Source organism: Sinocyclocheilus anshuiensis, unplaced genomic scaffold, assembly GCF_001515605.1.
Source record: "Sinocyclocheilus anshuiensis isolate Anshui unplaced genomic scaffold, SAMN03320099.WGS_v1.1 scaffold80, whole genome shotgun sequence".
Classification (NCBI taxonomy): domain Eukaryota; kingdom Metazoa; phylum Chordata; class Actinopteri; order Cypriniformes; family Cyprinidae; genus Sinocyclocheilus; species Sinocyclocheilus anshuiensis.
Window position 1 is genome coordinate 248,853 of NW_015554102.1, and position 19,090 is coordinate 267,942.

The following is a 19,090-nucleotide window of genomic DNA, read 5'->3' on the forward strand; positions in this document are numbered from 1 at the left end:
TAGTTTCGCTTTCACAACGAAACACAGCATCACACACGGTGGGTTAGAGTGAGCGGCGGCCTAGAGTGAGGAACGGCCGGTGGGTTAGAGTGAGCGGCGGCGGGCTTGAGAACGGCGCGGCCGGCGGATTCGACAAAGGAGCGGCCGACGGGCTTGTGGCAACCACGTTACGACCCCGGGCTGGACTCCGCTTCGTCCACGGTGAAAGCCGATCCGGCGATCCACAGCGTGAAGTTGATGTATTTCCTCAGCGACCAGCACAGATCAGCTCTAGGCATGACGAAGTGGATATCGTCCTCTTTTGGAAGGCCAAACAAAGTAGTTTCGAATATACTTATATACTTTTCGAATATAAGAAATATACTTCTTGCTATATTGATTCAGTTCAATAAACATTTACAATGGTCCTGATATTAGGAAAAACACTCATCCTTGTGTTTTGCTTAACTGTATGTCATAAAATAAATTATAGTGCCATTCTTTACAAACAACATTTATTTTAAATGCTAAGCCTATAACTCATTTAAAACAAAACTAAAAACTGAACCTCCTGCTGGGCTCACATACCTCTCATTTCCATGAGTGAATCGTTAGACGCGGCGTAACATTCAGTTGATAAACTATTAGCCTATTTATTTTGTAAAGAACTGAAGGCTTTGTACTTCTCTCATATCTGAATATCTACTTAAACAACATCCTTCACATATGCAAAAAAATTGTTTGGAAAACACCATGGCATGGCGATGCTCGCGCTGACCAGCAAAACCTACATATTGTACAAGAGACAAACTAAATTGAGTCACCAATACCTTTTGTATGTTTAGTTGTCTCATTTACTTTGATGATGAAGAGGCTGGGATGTAAAGTTTGCAATGCTAGAACTGATTATTTTGTGTGCGCGTGGGAGGCGCCGGCGCGAACACTTGGGTTACTCACATCAGTGGAAAGATGTGATATCCGTCAGATAGGAGCAAGACATCATTCAAAATGATCAATTTTTTATCTGTGTACCTTCAAAATAACAGTGAAACGTTGTACTTTTGTAAAATAAAGAAAACATACAAAATGCACTTGCCGTCTCTGTGAACCTCTTCCTGAAATGAAGAAAAACTCAGCGATACTGTCTGACGTTATACTTGTCACACAGAATGAGAAATATATTTATAGAAACCTTGAAGTGCCCGCTTTTACCTGTTTACGTTTTGTTATTTGACATTAAATGCATTATATAAGTCACTTTGGAATATAAATCATAGCATGTTCAGAAGATAAAAAAGTGCAACGTGTAGTCCGGAAAATACCGAATAGCTAAATTTTTTGCGGGACCCCCTGGCGTTGGGTCACGACATGGACCCCAGTTTGAAAACTCCTGCTCTTACTCATATTATCCTCTCCTAACAGTAATAATCATAACAAGACTTATAATCAGTCAGGTAAAGGCGAGCCAGGCACATCAGTCACTTCGCAAGGCCGGTGCATTTAGTGGCTGATCCCTTTCGCAATGTGACCAGAGGCGAATAAATACAGATGAATATAACCGCGACAGGTCGCTAGGATGGCTCATTTAACGTTAACGGATCGCCAGGTAGGCGTACAGCAGTGACAGACAGACACATATAACAGTGTCCTGTATGGAAAGATGCTTCCCAGCCGACAGTTGTCCATTTTCACCTGTACAAGCGAACAGAACACTGAGCATCGGCAGTAATGAGGCGCGTTGGAGTGACGTCACCGCCCCTCTTCGACTGATTGGCTAGAGGAGGAGCTGTCAATCTAGAACTAGTGGACCAATGATGAGGCAACCACTGTTTCCTGACATCATCCGCTTTCGGAAGCCCAAACAAAGACGTTTGGGCACGGCTGAAAAAAAACAGCGTTTCAGGCGGTCGCGCACCGGAATTTCTGTAGGCGGGAATTATTTTTAATGATATTCTAATGGGCCGCTTTGTGATATCACAAAGCCCGGAAACCAACGCTGTAGTCCAAACGAGCCGTTTGTTGTAGTTCTTGAAAAGGGATTTTTTAAAAACGAAATATCTCCCTTTGGAGTGGACTTTGAGATTTGTAACTTTGTAGATCTTTTTTTATGCCCAAACATACACACTACACACTGACTAAAATTTAAAAAGTGAAAAAGCATAATAGGACCCCTTTAAAGTTTTGATTCGTGCTTATATTTTTAAATGCGTTATTAAATTTTTGATTTACACTTATTATTATTTTGATCCGTGACTTTGCTTTCATTTTTAAATTTTGTGCAATATAATTTTACTTGCGTTTTTAAATTTTGGTTTCACGCTTGTTATTTTTTTATCCGTAACTGCAATACATTTGATGGGAATATGATCCCATACCTAAAGCCCACCTTGTTGGCAGAGGCTATTTACACTAACTCCGCCCATCAATGTGTGATTAAAAAGCATTACAAAAGACTATTGTCTAATATTAGCTCCAGTGGCACAGATGGTAAAGTACATGTTGAAGTCGTTTTTGACGCGATCGACCGGGGTTCAAATCGCGGTTTGCCGAACTTTTTTTTCTACTTTTTCAAATCAGATATCACGTCATTGTTATTGTTATTATTGCATACTGTTTTATAATGTACTACAATACTGAGGTGCAGATAATTGCCACTATCTGCAATAAGTAGTATAAATTGCAGAAAATCCTGCTAGGTGTAAATAGAATCTATAGCTATTTGCACTTAGTGTAAACATTAAGTGTAAAAAGCAGCTGCACGGAAGTGTTGATGTCGTGTGAAGGCATATCCACAACATTATGAAAAATACCACTGTATTTGAAGGACACAACTTGAATAAAATGGTAAGATTTGCACGTTTCCTTTTTAAAATAAGTTGTCAATGACGCGCAGAGTCAGATAATTGTATTTACACGGCAATAAATATAGGCCTATATTTTTCCACTAAAAATAGCTAAAAGATGTTCACCTTATCAGCAAAACTGCATTAATTTAATTTAATTTGATTTTTAAAATTTTGAATTGAAATATTATTGGACCAGTGGAAATAAATGAGATCAACTCTATTCTAAATTATTATTCTGAGAACTATTTTAAACAGTTTTTTATGGATATTTTGATATATTCATTCTAAACCATAAGGATACTGGATGATTTTTTAGCAATAAAGATTAATGTGTATGGCACAAATGGCATTTATAGTCCGTATCTCATATTTCCTTAATGTCTTAATTGTACCTTTGATGGTGTTAAACATGGTGTGGATGGGAATATGCATGGAAATGATATGCAGATGAGGTTCTGCATCATAAAACTAGGCGTTGTAAGCTCCATATATGGCTATTTCGGGGAGGAGACGGTGTGGAGATGCACGTATGCACAATCTTCCCCTCACTGGGATTTATAATGGGATTTTTGCACAGGTTCTGGCGTACGCATGGTTTTATAAATCTAAAAACTTTTGTGCGTACGGAAAATCTAGTTTTTGTGCGTACGTACACTTTTAGGATGAAATCTACATAAAGTTTTATACATGAGGCCCCTGGTGAGTTTAAATGACTAAATTTATAATTGCACTGGTTGCTTTCTTGGTAGGAACTACAAGACAAACACTGTAACAACATAAGAATATCATTATTAATCTCCAAATCCCAGTTAATTGTCTTCCTCTATTTTAGGTTCTTTCATACTCAAGATGGCGCCAACTATCTGCTCTGACTTGCTTTTGCATGACATGAAAGCACGTGATAGCACTGCTATCGTTTGCCCAGAGCAGGGGCGTCAAACTCAGTTCCTGGAGGGCCGGAGCCCTACAGAGTTTAGATTTAACCCTAATTAAACACACCTGATCTAACTAATCAAGTCTTTCAGGCTTATATGAAAACTACATGGTATGAGTACTGGAGCAGGGCTGGAACTAAACTCTGCAGGGCTCCGGCCCTCCAGGAACTGAGTTTGACACCCCTGGCCCAGAGTAATCAGTTAAATAGTGTTGATCTGGACAACAGGCATTATTCAAAGATGTAATGTCTTCTAAGTCTTATTTCATCTCACCCACACACAAAATAACAGGAATTAAGAAAAGTCGCTCATCTAGCCTACCTGTTCATCTACCTAATATAGGCTTATAGCTGAACGTAACTACTTCCATTTAACAAGTTTCTGTATTGAATTCTAGTATCATCTCAACTTCTCGTAAGTCACAAGTTTTCACACACAGTGAACAACCCAAACCAGTGAGTAGAAATGAACAGTGGATAACAGGCTACATTATATGACCCCACAAAAAATAGGCTACAATTTATAACAAAAATATTACTAAACATCAAAATATTATTGTTATAATAATAATAATAATAATTTATTATTATTACACGAGTCACATATGTCACCCTTATGTACAGAACTGCTGGACAGGATATCTCACAGAAGAAAATCCTAAAAATTATTATTGCGGGAAAATGTACTACTTAGGCACACAATAACCTAATTTTTAATTATGAATTGAACCTAGATCAGTGAAACACCAACTGTCTGTCACTATTCCACTTACTTTATGGCTATTTAAATAGAGAGACGGATAAATGTAAACCATCAACTTTGTGCACAGCAAGCTAGTCTAAATAGCAGCATAAGCTTCGTTTGAAGGCGCGCTTTGTAAATCAGTCGCAGTTTTCTAGTCCTTCAGAAAAACACGCCACGACAGTCTCTGAATTCTATAATCAAACACGCCATCCTCGAGTAAAAGTAGCTTACATTTTACAGAAAAGTGACGGCTACTTTGTCTTTTTTTCCACCAACGGAAATAGTCAACCATTGAGCGTCTTCGACTCTTGCACAACACTCTAATCCGTTCCTCAATATTAATGAATCTTTTTGAACAAATTCTTCTTCTTCTTCTTTTAGGATTTAATGGCGGTTGGCAAACCAACTTAAAAGGTGCATTCCCGCCACCTACTGGAAAGGAGTGTGAAGCGCACAATGAATAGGAACTTTAGAAACAAGAGCTTTTTGAACAAATTGATTCGTTGACTCACTCATAATACTCATAATAAACAAACAAAAAAAAATCCATTGATGACACCTACTGGTGTAATGATGTAACCGCACTGACTGAAAAATCCCAACTAACACCTTTCTGTTTGACATTAAAATTAATTTAATTCGTCGTTATAGTTTTTTTTTCAGGCACTTACATGGACTGTTGTTAAATTTGGCATTTTCCGCCACAAAATTTATATACTCAAATAAATAAATAAATAAATAAATAAAAACATGAGTGTGTTTCCATATATCCAAAATCTTCTGACCGGTACGTTCCCATGCAATGTGCTAATGAGTAGGCCTATGATTTTCATTTCATAATATACATTGTCTTACATGCAACTGCAAGTAAAAAGGAATATGCTACATTTTGTCATCCACATGTCCTGTTTGATTAACCTTGACCTTGCACTTCATCTTCCCTTATGCGAAGTCTCATGAGAACCTTGCCGCACCGCACAGCTGGTATTCACTAAAAAAAAAAAAAAATCTAAACAAACCCAGTGAGCGGATGAAATCTGTCTAGCACAGAAGAATAGGGCTGACAGGAAGACAATCCCTTCGACAAATGCCACAGACTCAGTCTTTACAGTCCGCCTTTTTAGCATTAGCATTCCAGAAAGTGACTCCACAGCTAAAACATTTCATGAAGAAACTGTAATTTGGAAAGAAGAACAGAGAAAATGATTTTTCTGAAGTAGGTCAATATGGTGGTATAACACAGCTGGAACAGACTGCTGCATGAAAGCTACTCTTGGTAGGTAAAACTGAACTTGGTGAGCTGATGTTTTTTTTTAACAGATAAGATATTTAAAGCAGATTTCGATGCCACAAATAATACAAACTAAACTGCATTCTGGACTTTGATTATGCAATTTTTACAATAATATTCTTACATTATTATGATTATTATTTAAACTTTGCATGTATATTGCCTCATAAATGTTTTTCCATCTTAGAAATAATGAAATATTAGCATTTGAACCCTCTGCATTTTCTCTTTAGACATCATAATGGAGACAAATCACTGTGTTTTCCACGTGTTTTTCTGCATTTCTCTGATCTTGACACACTGGCACAAGGGTTCAGCTTGTCATACAGGCTCTCAGGTAGAATGTGAGAAAGCCCCATTTGTACCTGGTTACAACCTGGCGGGCGAAGGCTTTGATGTTGTCAGGATGCGCCGTAAAGGTGCCTTTTTGATCAATGTCAAGTCACACATGGATAATGGTACTTGTACAGTCTGCAAGAACCGCTTTCAGGGAGGGCAGATACAGAAACTTCCCTCAGCTGTGCTGGACTGGCGTCCCTTCAGCCGCTGCAGCAAACAGCTTTCTAGTGCTCTTCATCATTCTGTCGACTCCCTAATGAAGAGTTCAACGTCACTCATCAATAACAACTGAGAAATGGACCTTAGCCTGGATGACATAGGAAAGGCAATTTTTGGAGGGAGCCGTTCAGATATTGCTAAATTTGCCCAATCTCAGAATGCAATGGATAAGGCAACATTTGCCCTCCATGAGCTCAGCTGCACATATTACAGGTAAGTACATATGAGTTTATGACTTTTTTTGCATTGTATTTGTAATGACTTTTTAACTTCTTCACAGAATGATGACAGTCTGACCCTTTCTCAGTATCTCTGAACATGCATACAATATTGTTAGATGATTTGATAACTGAGAAAGCACATAGGCCTACAATTAATGATCTTTATCCTGTTATACCTTGCATTTATTTAGAGGTCTCATATCTCCTCTACGGTGGGCAGATTGAAATCTAAGAATTCCTAAATAACATAAATTAGTCTGTTAAGGCTAATACCTTCTGTTAAGGTTTAACTAACTGACTCATTTCAAATGATATATCATATAATAATCTCATCCATTTTGGCAACAATACACTGGTCACTTATCTGGACACTTGTAAACTATGTAACAGTTTTGAAAATATTTTGAATATTTTGAAAAACAAAACAAAACCCAGCAAAAATCCATGTCTTTAACCAAATACACTGGCGTCATTCATCGGCGAGTATCACGCCATATCCGCAGACAGGACTCATTAAGCTAAACGTTTTGTGTCACAAACAATAATTGTTTGGACCATGGATTATTAAAAAGGCAGGCCTCTGGGGAAAAATAAAAAAACGTTATTCATTTGTCCGTCAGCTCTAATAAGATGGTGTGTATCCATGTGTAGGCCTACTACACCTCTATTCATTCATCCGCACAGACAAGCAGAGCCAAAGCACAACCAAAACAAAGTTATTCCGCAAGATGCATGGTTTTCTTACCCGCTAGAGGGCGCAAAGCTACATTAAGTCTAGACAAAAATATCAAAAAAATTTCAAAAGAATCAGTTCCTTTGGTACTGTCTTCTATAATGCAGTGAAATTCATACATGTTGAATCCAAAGAGATTCCTACAGTTTACCTTAGGCTACTTACTTTTCTTGTAGTTAATGATAAAGGGACTTGAGAATACCAGCTTTATATTATAAAAAAGTAATACATTTACATGTATTTCAAGTTAATTCTTGTTGGCTGTTCAGAAACAGTAACATATATGAAGGCTCATAGGATCCTAATGTAGTTTAAAGGAAGCAGCAGTGCAAGTAGCTGGTTAATTTAAAGGAACAGTCCACTATTTTTGAAAATAGGCTCATTTTCCAACTCCCCTAGAGTTAAACAGTTGAGTTTTACTGTTTTTGAATCCATTCAGCCGATCTCCGGGTCTGGCGGTAGCACTTTTAGCTGCAGCTTAGCATAGATAATTGAATCTGATTAGACCATTAGCATCTCACTCAAAAATGAAAAGACCAAAGGAAAATGAAAAGTTGCGATTTTATAGGCCGATAAGGCTAGGAACTATACTCTCATTCCGGCGTAATAATCAAGGAACTTTGCTGCCGTACCATGGGTGCAGCAGGTGCAATGATATTACGCAGCGCCTGAAAATAGGCTAACTTAGATATATCGGCCTAGAAAATCGCAACTTTTCTTAGTACACGATGTAGCTACAGAAGAGGCAAGTTTTAAATAGGAAAAATATAGAAACTCTTTGGTCATTTTTGAGTGAGATGCTAACGGTCTAATCAGATTCAATGATCTATGCTAAGCTACAGCTAAAAGTGCTACCGCCAGACCCGGAGATCGGCTGAATGGATTCGAAAACGGTAAAACTCAACTGTTTAACTCTAGGGGAGTTGGAAAATGAGCCTATTTTCAAAAATAGTGGAGTGTTCCTTTAATATCAGTGTATTTTTTCCTTGTGAGACTTGGGATTGCGTATTATGAGGGAGAGAAATTATCTCAAAGATGCTTAGATTAGCATCTATTCCTTCTATGGCCAAACAATTTAGTCCTAAATCACTTGAAAAGTCAGCCAAATCATGGTTTTATCTGAAAAACAAACCCAGAGCATGATTTATAAGTACTTTCTTATCACCTCATTAACCAAATTACTGTCAAAAACACTGAAAAAGAAAACTTCAGGCAAAGTAGTTTTATTTAGAAACCACAGTCAGAATCTGCTGACAGATGACTTGTTGTTGTTCATTTAAAGTTACAGAGTTGCAGACCACCCAGAGCTCAGCACTGAATTTTCAAGACACCTCCAGCGACTTCCGACACAATATGATGAGGAAACAAAACCCCTGTACCGAAGAACTATAGATACTTACGGCACTCACTACATACGTCAAGTCCATCTGGGAGGGCGAGTGAGGCGAGTCACGGCTTTTCGAACTTGTCTTGCAACCCTGAAGGGCTTGTCAGAGACTGATATCAAGAACTGCCTGAACATCGAGTTAAAAGATTACTTTGGGGTTCCTTCCAGCTAATGCCTCGCTTTCCAACAAATGCTCTCAAATCCTTAAAGATAACATGAGCATGGGATTCTACCAGGGCTTCATGACACACAAGATAGAGGTGTTGGGAGGTGAGAAATACTTTCCAGACCTAGTTTTAAACCAAAGCCCAGCTGAAGCATACTCAAACTGGGTGAAGAGCTTGCATGACAATCCGGAAGTCATATCATATCCAATTTTCCCTCTTTATCATCTGGTGGCTGATCCTGAGGTTAGTGCCAATCTAAAAAGAGCAGTAACTGCGTATATTGACGAGAACATGCTTTCTGTAAATCACAAAGAGAATCAAGGATGCTCACAAACACCAAATCTGGACCACAACTGCTGTCCTATGCAAGCCAGCTGTGGCAAGTTAGTAGTGATGGTGCAGAGAGCAGCAGGCCTGAAAGCAGATCTCTTCACACGTACTGACGGTTACGTGAAAGTTTGGTACTACCTCATGTATGAGGAGACTGAGGTGGTTATGGACAATAATGATCCCGAATGGAACATCAGCTATGATTTGGGATCAGTTGAGTTTGGTCATGAACTCATATTTGAGGTTTGGGACAGTGATGTCATTTATAATGACATGGTGGGGAGATGTGTGGTCAGCCCTGAACGTGGAACTCATTCACACAGCTGTAAATTAAAGAGAGGCATCCTGTATTTCACCTACAATGCATCTTGTGATGCTCATCTAACTGGACCCAGGTGTAGCAGATATTCACCAAAACCATAAGACCTTGTATTTGTATAGAACAAATGATACAAAAAGAATATTAAGCATATTTATAATGAAGAATATTTCTGCATATTGCTTTTTAGATAGTTGTATAGACATGTATAGAACAAATAAACACAAATAAAAAAATAATTACATTTTCATTTTTATTTTTTGTAATATATAAGTAGTATAGTGTTCAAATGAAACTTCACATTTTGATATCTCTTGTGGAAAAAGAAGATGACTACAGAGGTTTTAGCTGTTGGTGTTTTTTTTTTTCAAGACTAATAGATTTCAGAAGATTATTACTGTATTTGTTCCGCTACTACAGAAAATAGTTTTGCTTTCAATGGTCTGATTCCTGTGCGTGTTTGTGGTTATGTATTGCAAAGTGAAAAGTATAAGAGCTTTTCATGTTCTGTAACAGATAATTCATTAATCAAAACTGTCTACTGGTTCAATAAAGACTGTGCACAATGACTTTTCAATACATAAGACAGGAAATTGTGTGCTGTGTTTATCACGCCAAGGTCACTGGTTCATTTACCACAGAACACAGTTATTAAATAAAACAAACAAAAAAACAAAACAAAAAAAAAAATCTTTCAGAAATGCAAATGGCATGTTGTCGTTTTTCCCCAGACAAAAAACAAGACTAAGTACAACATAGAGACCGCACGATATTCTCCAAACAGGTATCCCAAAGAAAGACATGTACAGTCTTAACTCTCTGTAACAAAGCTAGAAACTAGAAACATTTTAAATGAATGGAATAATTAACAGATGAACAAACAATACACAAAAGGACAGAACACAAACTGAAAAATAGATGATGAATGGTTTTAATTTTACCCAGGTGAACAAACAACACACAAAAGGAGAAAATTGCATGATGAATAGGATTAACATTATCAGATAACATTGATTTAAGTTTGACCTCAAATGCTGTAACACAAGGTTGTAGGTCTTTTTGAAGGATTGTCACAATATGATGAAGAAACAAAACCCCTGTACTGAAGGACTATAGATACTTACGGCACTCACTACATACGTCAAGTCCATCTGGGAGGATGAGGCGGGTCACAGCTTTTCGAACTTGTCTTGCAACCTAGAAGGGCTTCTCAGAGACTGATATCAAGAACTGCCTGAACATTGAGTTAAAGAAGACTTCTCAGTGGGCAATTGATGTTGAAAAGACATCAAATTCATCTAAAAAAAAACAAAAACAAAACCCCCCAAAAAAACAACGGTCAAATATGCACTGATGTCAAAAACTTGATGTAAATTGAACGTCAAACATATTTGCCTACATATACATTAAACCAATTTCAGTGTGGGATTAATTTCCTATTTTCACCCACTGAAGAAATTGCCATCCAAACTAAATTTAAAATAATGTTACAACATCTTGATCAAATCTTGACTAATATTTGACATCAAATTGATATCAAGGTGCCTGGGTTTGAGGTTCCTTACAGCTAATGCCTCTTTTTTGTAACAAATAGTCTCAAATCCTTGAAGATAACATGAGCATGGGATTCTGCTTCATGACACACAAGATAGAGGTGTTGAGAGGTGAGAAATACTTTCCAGTCCTTGTTTTAAACCAAAGCCCAGCTGAAGCATTCTGAAACTGGATGATGAGCTTGCATGACAATCCTGATGTTATATATGCATTTTTCCCACTTCATCGTCTGGAGGATGATCCTGAGGTTAGATAGAAACTAAAAAATGACAACTTTAGCATTCTACCATAACAAACAATACACAAATGGATAGGACATAAACTGAAAAACAGATGATGGTTTTAATTTCACCCAGGTGAACAAACAACACACAAAAGGAGAAGATTTCAAATAAAAAATGGCATGATGAATAGGATTAACATGATCAGATAACACTGATTTAAGTTTGACCTCAAATGCTGTAACGTGAGTTTGTATGTCTTTTTGAAGGATTGTCAACATAATTGTGAACTGAAAAGAACTTTTGTGTTTTTCTTAGGTAGACTTTAAAATCACTTAGAGAAAATAAGTTTTCAAAGCTCCCCCTATAGTTGAACAAATGTGTGAGAACATTGACACTGGATATTGACACTGATTAACAAATCAGAAACCAGTATCTTTCTTCTGTGGAAAGATGAACATTTTGGAGGGAAAATTCACTTTTTTGCCCAATAAAGACCTTATTGTTGCCTTTAAAATATCTTCTTTTGTGTTCCTCAAAAGAATTGCATACAGGTTTGGATGACATGAGGGTGAATAAATGATTGCAGAAATTGTATTTATAAAAGGTTTGTTTGTTTGTTAAAATGGTTCCAATGTGTACAATTTATTTATTTATTGGAATGACATAATTCCTTTGAAGCAAATTTGACTGGTATATTAAATGATTGCACACATTTAAAACATTCAGAATTTGATTCTATTAATACAACTCACCCCAATGTGGTAGGTTGTAACAACAGCACTTTTAGTATTTGTATTTAAATTGCTTTTTGTAATTAAATCAGTGTTCAGGCTAAGCAACCATTTTAAATTGAAGCAGACAAATATGGATATTACATTAAAGTTATATATTTGGGTGTGTTAAACAACAAAAGATTAGAAAATAGTTTTGCTTTCGGTCATCTGGTTATGTGACAAATTAAAAGTAATATGATAAGATCTTTTGTTGTTTCAGATTCTAATACAGATCATTCAATAAAACATGAATGCCTATTGGTTCAGTGAAACCACAAACCCTGACTTGACAATATATAAGACATGCAATTCTGAGAGAGAAATGCATTTTTACTCAGCACACCGGACGATCATGGAGTCAAGAACATTGTGTCTGCTGATGCTCTACTGCTGTATCGACATCAGCAACCTTTATCCGCTCATTCGTCCCAGTAATGGACTCAATGAGTGTCATAAAAACTCGCCTTTACCAGCGCTGGAGGTCCTACCAGGAGGAGGCTGGGATAACCTGCGCAGCATAGACATGGGCCGGGTGATGAATCTGAGCTATTCCCAGTGTCAGACCACAGAAGATGGTGTCTATCTCATTCCAGATGAAGTCTTTGTCATTCCACAGAAAGAGAGTGGAGTGGAAACAAACTCTGAGATCATCATGTCATGGATGGACCAGACAAGCTCCACTTCAAGCTCCATCAATGCAGATGCTTCCTTTCTTCTGGTGCTCAATGGGAAATTCTCCAAAGAAAACCAGCGTATTAAAACTCACCAAGTGAAGGAGAGTTCTGCAACAGCACGAGTTCAAGTAAGTCAAAACAACAGTCTAACAACATTTACATGAAACAGCAGTCTGGAATTTTAAACAGTTTGAATTACAGAAAGTCATAACTAAAAAATACTGATGACTCTTAATTTGTAGTATTTTTACTAAGATATCCAATATTACATAATATTTTATCACTCTTATTGTTATGACTGTACAGAAAAGATTAATTCAGAAGACCTCAACTTTGTCATTATGATTCAACTTCAGCATTTATACACAGATTTGCAGGCCACAAAATTAGGGTTGGGAATCGAAAAATCAATTCCAATTCTAGAATCAGATACTTAAGGTCAGGAATCGGATATTTGTTGTAAAATTAAAAATTCAATTCCACCTATCAATTCCTGTGTGCGCATCTTTTATTTTTAGTTGGCGAAAAGGGGCTGTTAAAAATTTATTTGTCTTCGAATCATTCATTCAAGAGATTCATTCATTCTCAAGAGATTCATCCAGTAATGAAACAAGTACATCTTGAGTGAGTCATTGAATCAGTCCATTCATAAATTCCATGAGATTTAGTTTAGTTGTCTAATATTTTTTCTCCATTAAAAAAAGTCTCAGTTTATCCAGAATCGTGCAGCTCTATTTTGCACACAAACGGCTCTTAATTGAGTCCAGGTTTTATGTAGCCGGCTGATTTTTGTTGATGGTATTGAGCAGCAATTAAATGTTTTGCAAAAAGAGACACAGAATAAATGTGTTTGATATCTAAATGTTTGACTTAATTTTTTAACCACACTGGAATCGAAACTGGGAATCGATAAGAATCTGAATCGATAAGCAGATTTAGCCTGGATCACAGACAGGGTCACATATTTGATGTGTAAACGGGTGTATGCTTGCCCTACTTTAAAATAGACCTTTGAAATAAACCATTTAATCTGTTAATCTGTCTTTTTTTCTTTATGTTTGTTTCTAGGTCCGTAACCATCTATATTCAGTAAAGGCATATCCCGACTTCCCTTTTGACATCCGCTTTGCTCAACAGGCCGAGGAAATCGCAGATGCTATTAAGAACAATCAAACACGTTTAGCAATGTATCTATCAGAGAAACTAATACTTGATTATGGTACCCATGTCATCACAAGTGTTGATGCTGGTGCCACTTTAGTGCAAGAGGAGTATTTAAAAATGTCTTTTGTCACAAAGAATCAGTTACAATTGTCTTCTGTATCTTCATCAGCAGGTCTTTCCTTCTTCGAAAAACTTAAATTTGATTTTGGCAGCAATGTATCACAAAAAAACTCTCAAATCAGTGGTTATCAGGGTAACATCACATATTCCTTAATTCAGAGCCAAGGAGGGGCTTTATTCTACCCAGGCATCACTCTGCAGAAGTGGCAAGAGAGTACGCTCAATAATCTGGTGGCTATTGACCGCTCCGGGCTGCCAATTCACTATTTTCTGAATCCAACAACATTCCCAGACCTCCCAGTACCAGTAGTACATAAATTAGCTTTGTTGGTTTCTCAGACTGCAGAGCGATATTATAAAGTAAATACTATTCCAGGTTGTGTAAATCCAGATTCCAAAAACTTCAACTTTCAAGCAAATGTAGATGATGCATCTTGTGAAGTTTCAGTCACCAATCTTATCTTTGGTGGCATTGACCAACAATGCACTCCACTGACATCAGATGGAAATGCTATCTGTGATGAAACAGCACAGACAAACCCAGCTACTGGTGTTTATTCTTGTCCTTCACAGTACAACACCACCCCGTTACGCTCTGAGACAATAGAACAAGGTTATACTCTTTATGAGTGCCAAAAAAACTGTCGTTCATGTGGCTTCTTATGGTTGTCTACTTGTTGTTCCCAAACATGTGCCGATGTTTACCATGTCCATCGTGCAAAGGTGGACACTTACTGGTGTTCCTCAACTCAGAAAAACTCGTTGAACTCTGGATACTTTGGAGGGCTACACGGACCATCTTTGCAAAATCCATTTACCAAATCTTATAGCTGTCCTCCAAATTTCTTTGTCCAAAAATTTTTGTCTAGTGGTTTGGTGGTTTGTCTGAGCAATGATTATGTCACAGCAACAAAATCCTGTGCCTTTTGGTGGTTTCTTCAGCTGCCAATCTTGCAACCCTCTCTCAAATGGTCAATCTCGCTGTCCACCTCAGTTCAGCCAACATCTTGCTGCTGTTAGTGATGGCTGTGAGATATTGTACTGTGTCCAGTCTGGTGTATTCAGTGGTGGTCAGTTAAAACCTGTCCGTCTCCCACCATTCACAAGTCCACCGCCGGTTGACATGACTGCCACCAACTCTGTAGCTGTAATGACAGAAGGTAATGTTTCCTGGGTGAGAGATGGACAAACAAGGACATGGCAACTGGCAAATCCTGTTGAAATTAATCAAATTTTTGGGAGGTCTGGAGGAGAAAAGGCTGGTGTAACATATGGTCTGACAGCTTTAATTGCTCTTGTGGTATCAGTTGTTTAATAAAAAGGTTTTCTTAGCTTGAGTGTGAACAAACTTGACAGTGTCTTAAAGAGTCAGGAAGAACAAAAGAATGAAAATGCAAATTATGATAATTGTCAGAACTGTAATGAAATTACACAGTGATTAACACATAGTGATGGGTATAAAGGATGTTTTAGTTTAAAACGAAAAACAAAACACTCTCCATTGTTTTTAAATTTTTTTTCTTGTAATCATTATCATTATCATAATCTAGTTATAGCAGGTGTGGTGGTGGTAGTACTATATTATTTGCAAAGTTAACCAAGTACATATATATCAAATAATCAAAACAAACGTTCTCTCTGAGAAAAATATATTTTATTTACATTGCAATGATTTCAACTTTGTATTGATTTAAATAGCATGCATAAAAACACCAATCAGTAATGTGTGATTTGTTTTGAATGGCTTAATATTCCTGATCTGTATTTTTAAAATCTTTAAAATAAAATCTTTATTGTGTGCATTTTCTAAAGGCATCATTATTGATGTTTTGTACTCAAAAGCTAGTATTTCTGTGATATGATATGATATACAGTGGTATATACATGATATACAGTAAATAAAATTATTACAATAGTATTTTCACCAGCTAAAAAACTTTTTTTTTTTTTTTTTAGACCTACTGGCAAAGCTACCTGAAAAGCTATTCACAAGTGCATCTAGGGCAAATGTTGCTTTAAACACAAAAGATGGTCACACCAAATGTTTATTTAATTTAGTTAATAGAACTGTTTATGACATTATTTTTGACAGCATCCTCATTTTACAGCATTTTTACACAAGTGCCTAAAACTTTTAACAGTACTGTAGCTTTGCAGGGAGGTTTCTTGAAGCACCTTGGAGACGTTGTCACAGTTCTTCTGGATTTAGTCTGTCTCCGTTTGTTCTGTTTCTTCATGTCATTCCAGACAGACTAGATGATGATGAGATCAGATCTCTGTGTGGAGCATTGGCTGTTGTCAGACTCCTTGTGCAAACAAAAATCTCACTGGATTATTACAATTAATGACAAAATGAATGTTTGGAAATGTAAACTGATATACTGACACACTACAGCAAAAGATAAAATAACTGACTTAAAACCATTTGTATCTGGTGAAAATACTAGTGTTCTATTCATTTTGACCACCGTATGCATACAGGCTATAGATGCAGTTTAATCATCCGTAAACTCAATCCAGAACCTGGCAAAACAGTTATCTTCATTTAAAATAGGTTTCAAGACTCTCAAGTTCTACTTTCTTCTTGCTGTTAACTTTTTTTCCCCGTAAAATGTTTTAGTTTTCACTGTTTTGCAATAAATCATACTGGGATGTTTGTTAAAAATGGTTGGATGTGGCACAGCCCTTCCTACAAAATGTACCACTAGAGGCCACTGCAGCAGCACACACAGCGGTGTTCTGACCTTACTTTCTGTAAAGGATGCCATTGCTGCACTATATACATATATATATATATATATATATAGAGAGAGAGAGAGAGAATACAATAATTTGTGTGTGTGTGTGTAAGTAAGTATATTACATGTATATCTGAAATTTTCTTCTAAAATTAGTATTTTACTCAGGCTCCTATGTGTAGGTTCAGTAATTTCACTTTAATGGAAATGAATAGGTTCTTTTCTTTGCCATTAAAGTGAAATAACTGAACATAAACATAGGAGACTGAGAAAAATACAAATTTTAGAAGAACATTTCAGATGGCACTTAGAGGCTTTTGCATCTGAACTATTCACACACACACACACACACACACACGCACACGCACACGCACACGCACACGCACACGCACACACGCACACATAATTTAACATAATAAAATAAATTTACATATATTTCAAGTTCATTCTTGTTGGCTGTTCAGAGCGTCACGTCAGGGCTTATAAAATCCTGATGTAGTTAAACCAAATGTAATCCTCATCTGACCAAACAATTTAGGCATAAACACTTGAAAATTCAGCCAAATCACGGTTTTATCTGAAAAACAAACCCAGAACATTCTTTAATAAATACTTTCTTATCACAACCTTTGACCAAATAACTGTCAAAAAACAATGAAAAACAAAATGTCAGGCAAATTACAGTTTTATTTTGAAACCCCGCTCAGAATCTGCTGACAGATAACTTCATTTTGTTGAGGCCACTCAGATCATTGGATGGAGTCAGTTAGAATTACCAAGGGTTCACACAAAACAAGGGGAGCCGCTTTTAGCTATTATGCCGCCCGCAGTTGGAACCAGCTTCCAGAAGAGATCAGATGTGCTAAAACATTAGTCACATTCAAATCTAGACTCAAAACTCATCTGTGTAGCTGTGCATTTACTGAATATTTTATGTATAATAATTTTCTATTCTTAACTGTTTTAATTCATTTTAAAAGTTTATAAATTCCTTTTTCTTTCCTGTTTCCATAAATTCCTGTTTTTATTATTGTGATTATATTTATTTATGATTATTTTACTTCCTTTTATGTAAAGCACTTTGAATTACCACTGTATGAAATGTTCTATATAAATAAGCTTGCCTTGCCTTACAGAGTTACAGACCACCCAGAGCTCAGCACTGAATTCTCAAAACACCTCCAGCGACTTCCGACACAATATGACAAAAATGTATTGTAGTGTGATAATGAGCCCTTATAACACATCAAAAGCAAAAAATATACAATTCCTTTGTTGTCTTGTAGTACACCTGTTCTTCAGGTGACTGCAAAGCATGTGATAAATATGCTAAGGATGAATAATGATGCTAATGTGAATAATTGACAATGGGCCATGTAAAGTTAGACGAACATCCAACTAAAGCTTTCTAGAATGTTTCATGAACAATGTATAGTGTTTTTCTGAGAACATTATTCATAATAACTTTTAACAAACGTTCTATTAACATTAATGGAAGAACATTTTGACCTTGAAAGAACCTTGTCAGAACATGAGTCAAAGTTCTAAGAATGCTCCCTAGTATCTGGGTTTGTATTATGTCTTTGGTCAGCGCAGTCGGAGGGGAGCACCTGCCTCACCATTTCAAATGAGCTCTCCAATTAGTAGAATGACCTAAGCAATGTCACTCAGGCTAACATTATGGCACTGAGATGTGAAAGTATTAAAGGGGTCATATGGTGCTGCTAAAAAGAACAGTATTTTGTGTATTTGGTGTAATGAAATGTGTTTATGCGGCTTAAGGTTCAAAAAACACATTATTTTCCACATACTGTACATTATTGTTTCTCCTCTATGCCCCGCCTTTCTGAAACGCATCGATTTTTACAAAGCTCATCGGTCTGAAAAAGCGAGGTGTGCTGTGATTGGCCAGCTATCCAGTGCGTTGTGATTGGCCGAATACCTCAAGCGTGAGACGGAAATGTTACGCCCCTCACCATATTGTGATGATGCCCTGTCAGGCCGGAGCGATGATTCAAAAACATGAAAACCCATTATAAACGAGGCATTCGTTGCATCCAGTGGGGACAAAATTATGGATCATAATGACTTATACTGTCTTTTTACGTGTTGCGTAAAACATAAAACATAAAACCATGTCTGCATTTGTGATCGGAGAAATGACAAACAACAAGCCCTACTCTACACTGCTCAAAAAACTCGCTTTAAATATATAAAATATAAAAACTCTTTAAATATAAAAAACGTACTTACAGTCTGAGAGTCAGAACAGCCGGCATTGTAGTCTACTCTACCAGGATCAGGAAACAGTCCTCCATAAAATGTGCTGCACA

The 19,090-nt window shown here is 36.9% G+C and overlaps 1 protein-coding gene and 1 pseudogene across 1 annotated transcript in view; both read left to right on the plus strand.

Moving 5' to 3' along the window:
• The first annotated feature begins 5,721 nt into the window (after positions 1-5,721).
• On the plus strand, positions 5,722-9,614 carry LOC107669585 (perforin-1-like; annotated as a pseudogene).
• A 2,798-nt stretch (positions 9,615-12,412) lies between these two features.
• Positions 12,413-19,090, plus strand: part of LOC107669655 (macrophage-expressed gene 1 protein-like) — a 10,478-nt gene continuing 3,800 nt past the window's right edge. Inside the window, exons 1-2 of the mRNA XM_016461982.1 lie at positions 12,413-12,863; positions 13,804-14,708. Of these exons, the coding sequence (XP_016317468.1) occupies positions 12,414-12,863; positions 13,804-14,708 (1,355 nt within the window). The 5' untranslated portion in view covers position 12,413. The remainder of the gene's footprint in view (positions 12,864-13,803; positions 14,709-19,090) is intronic.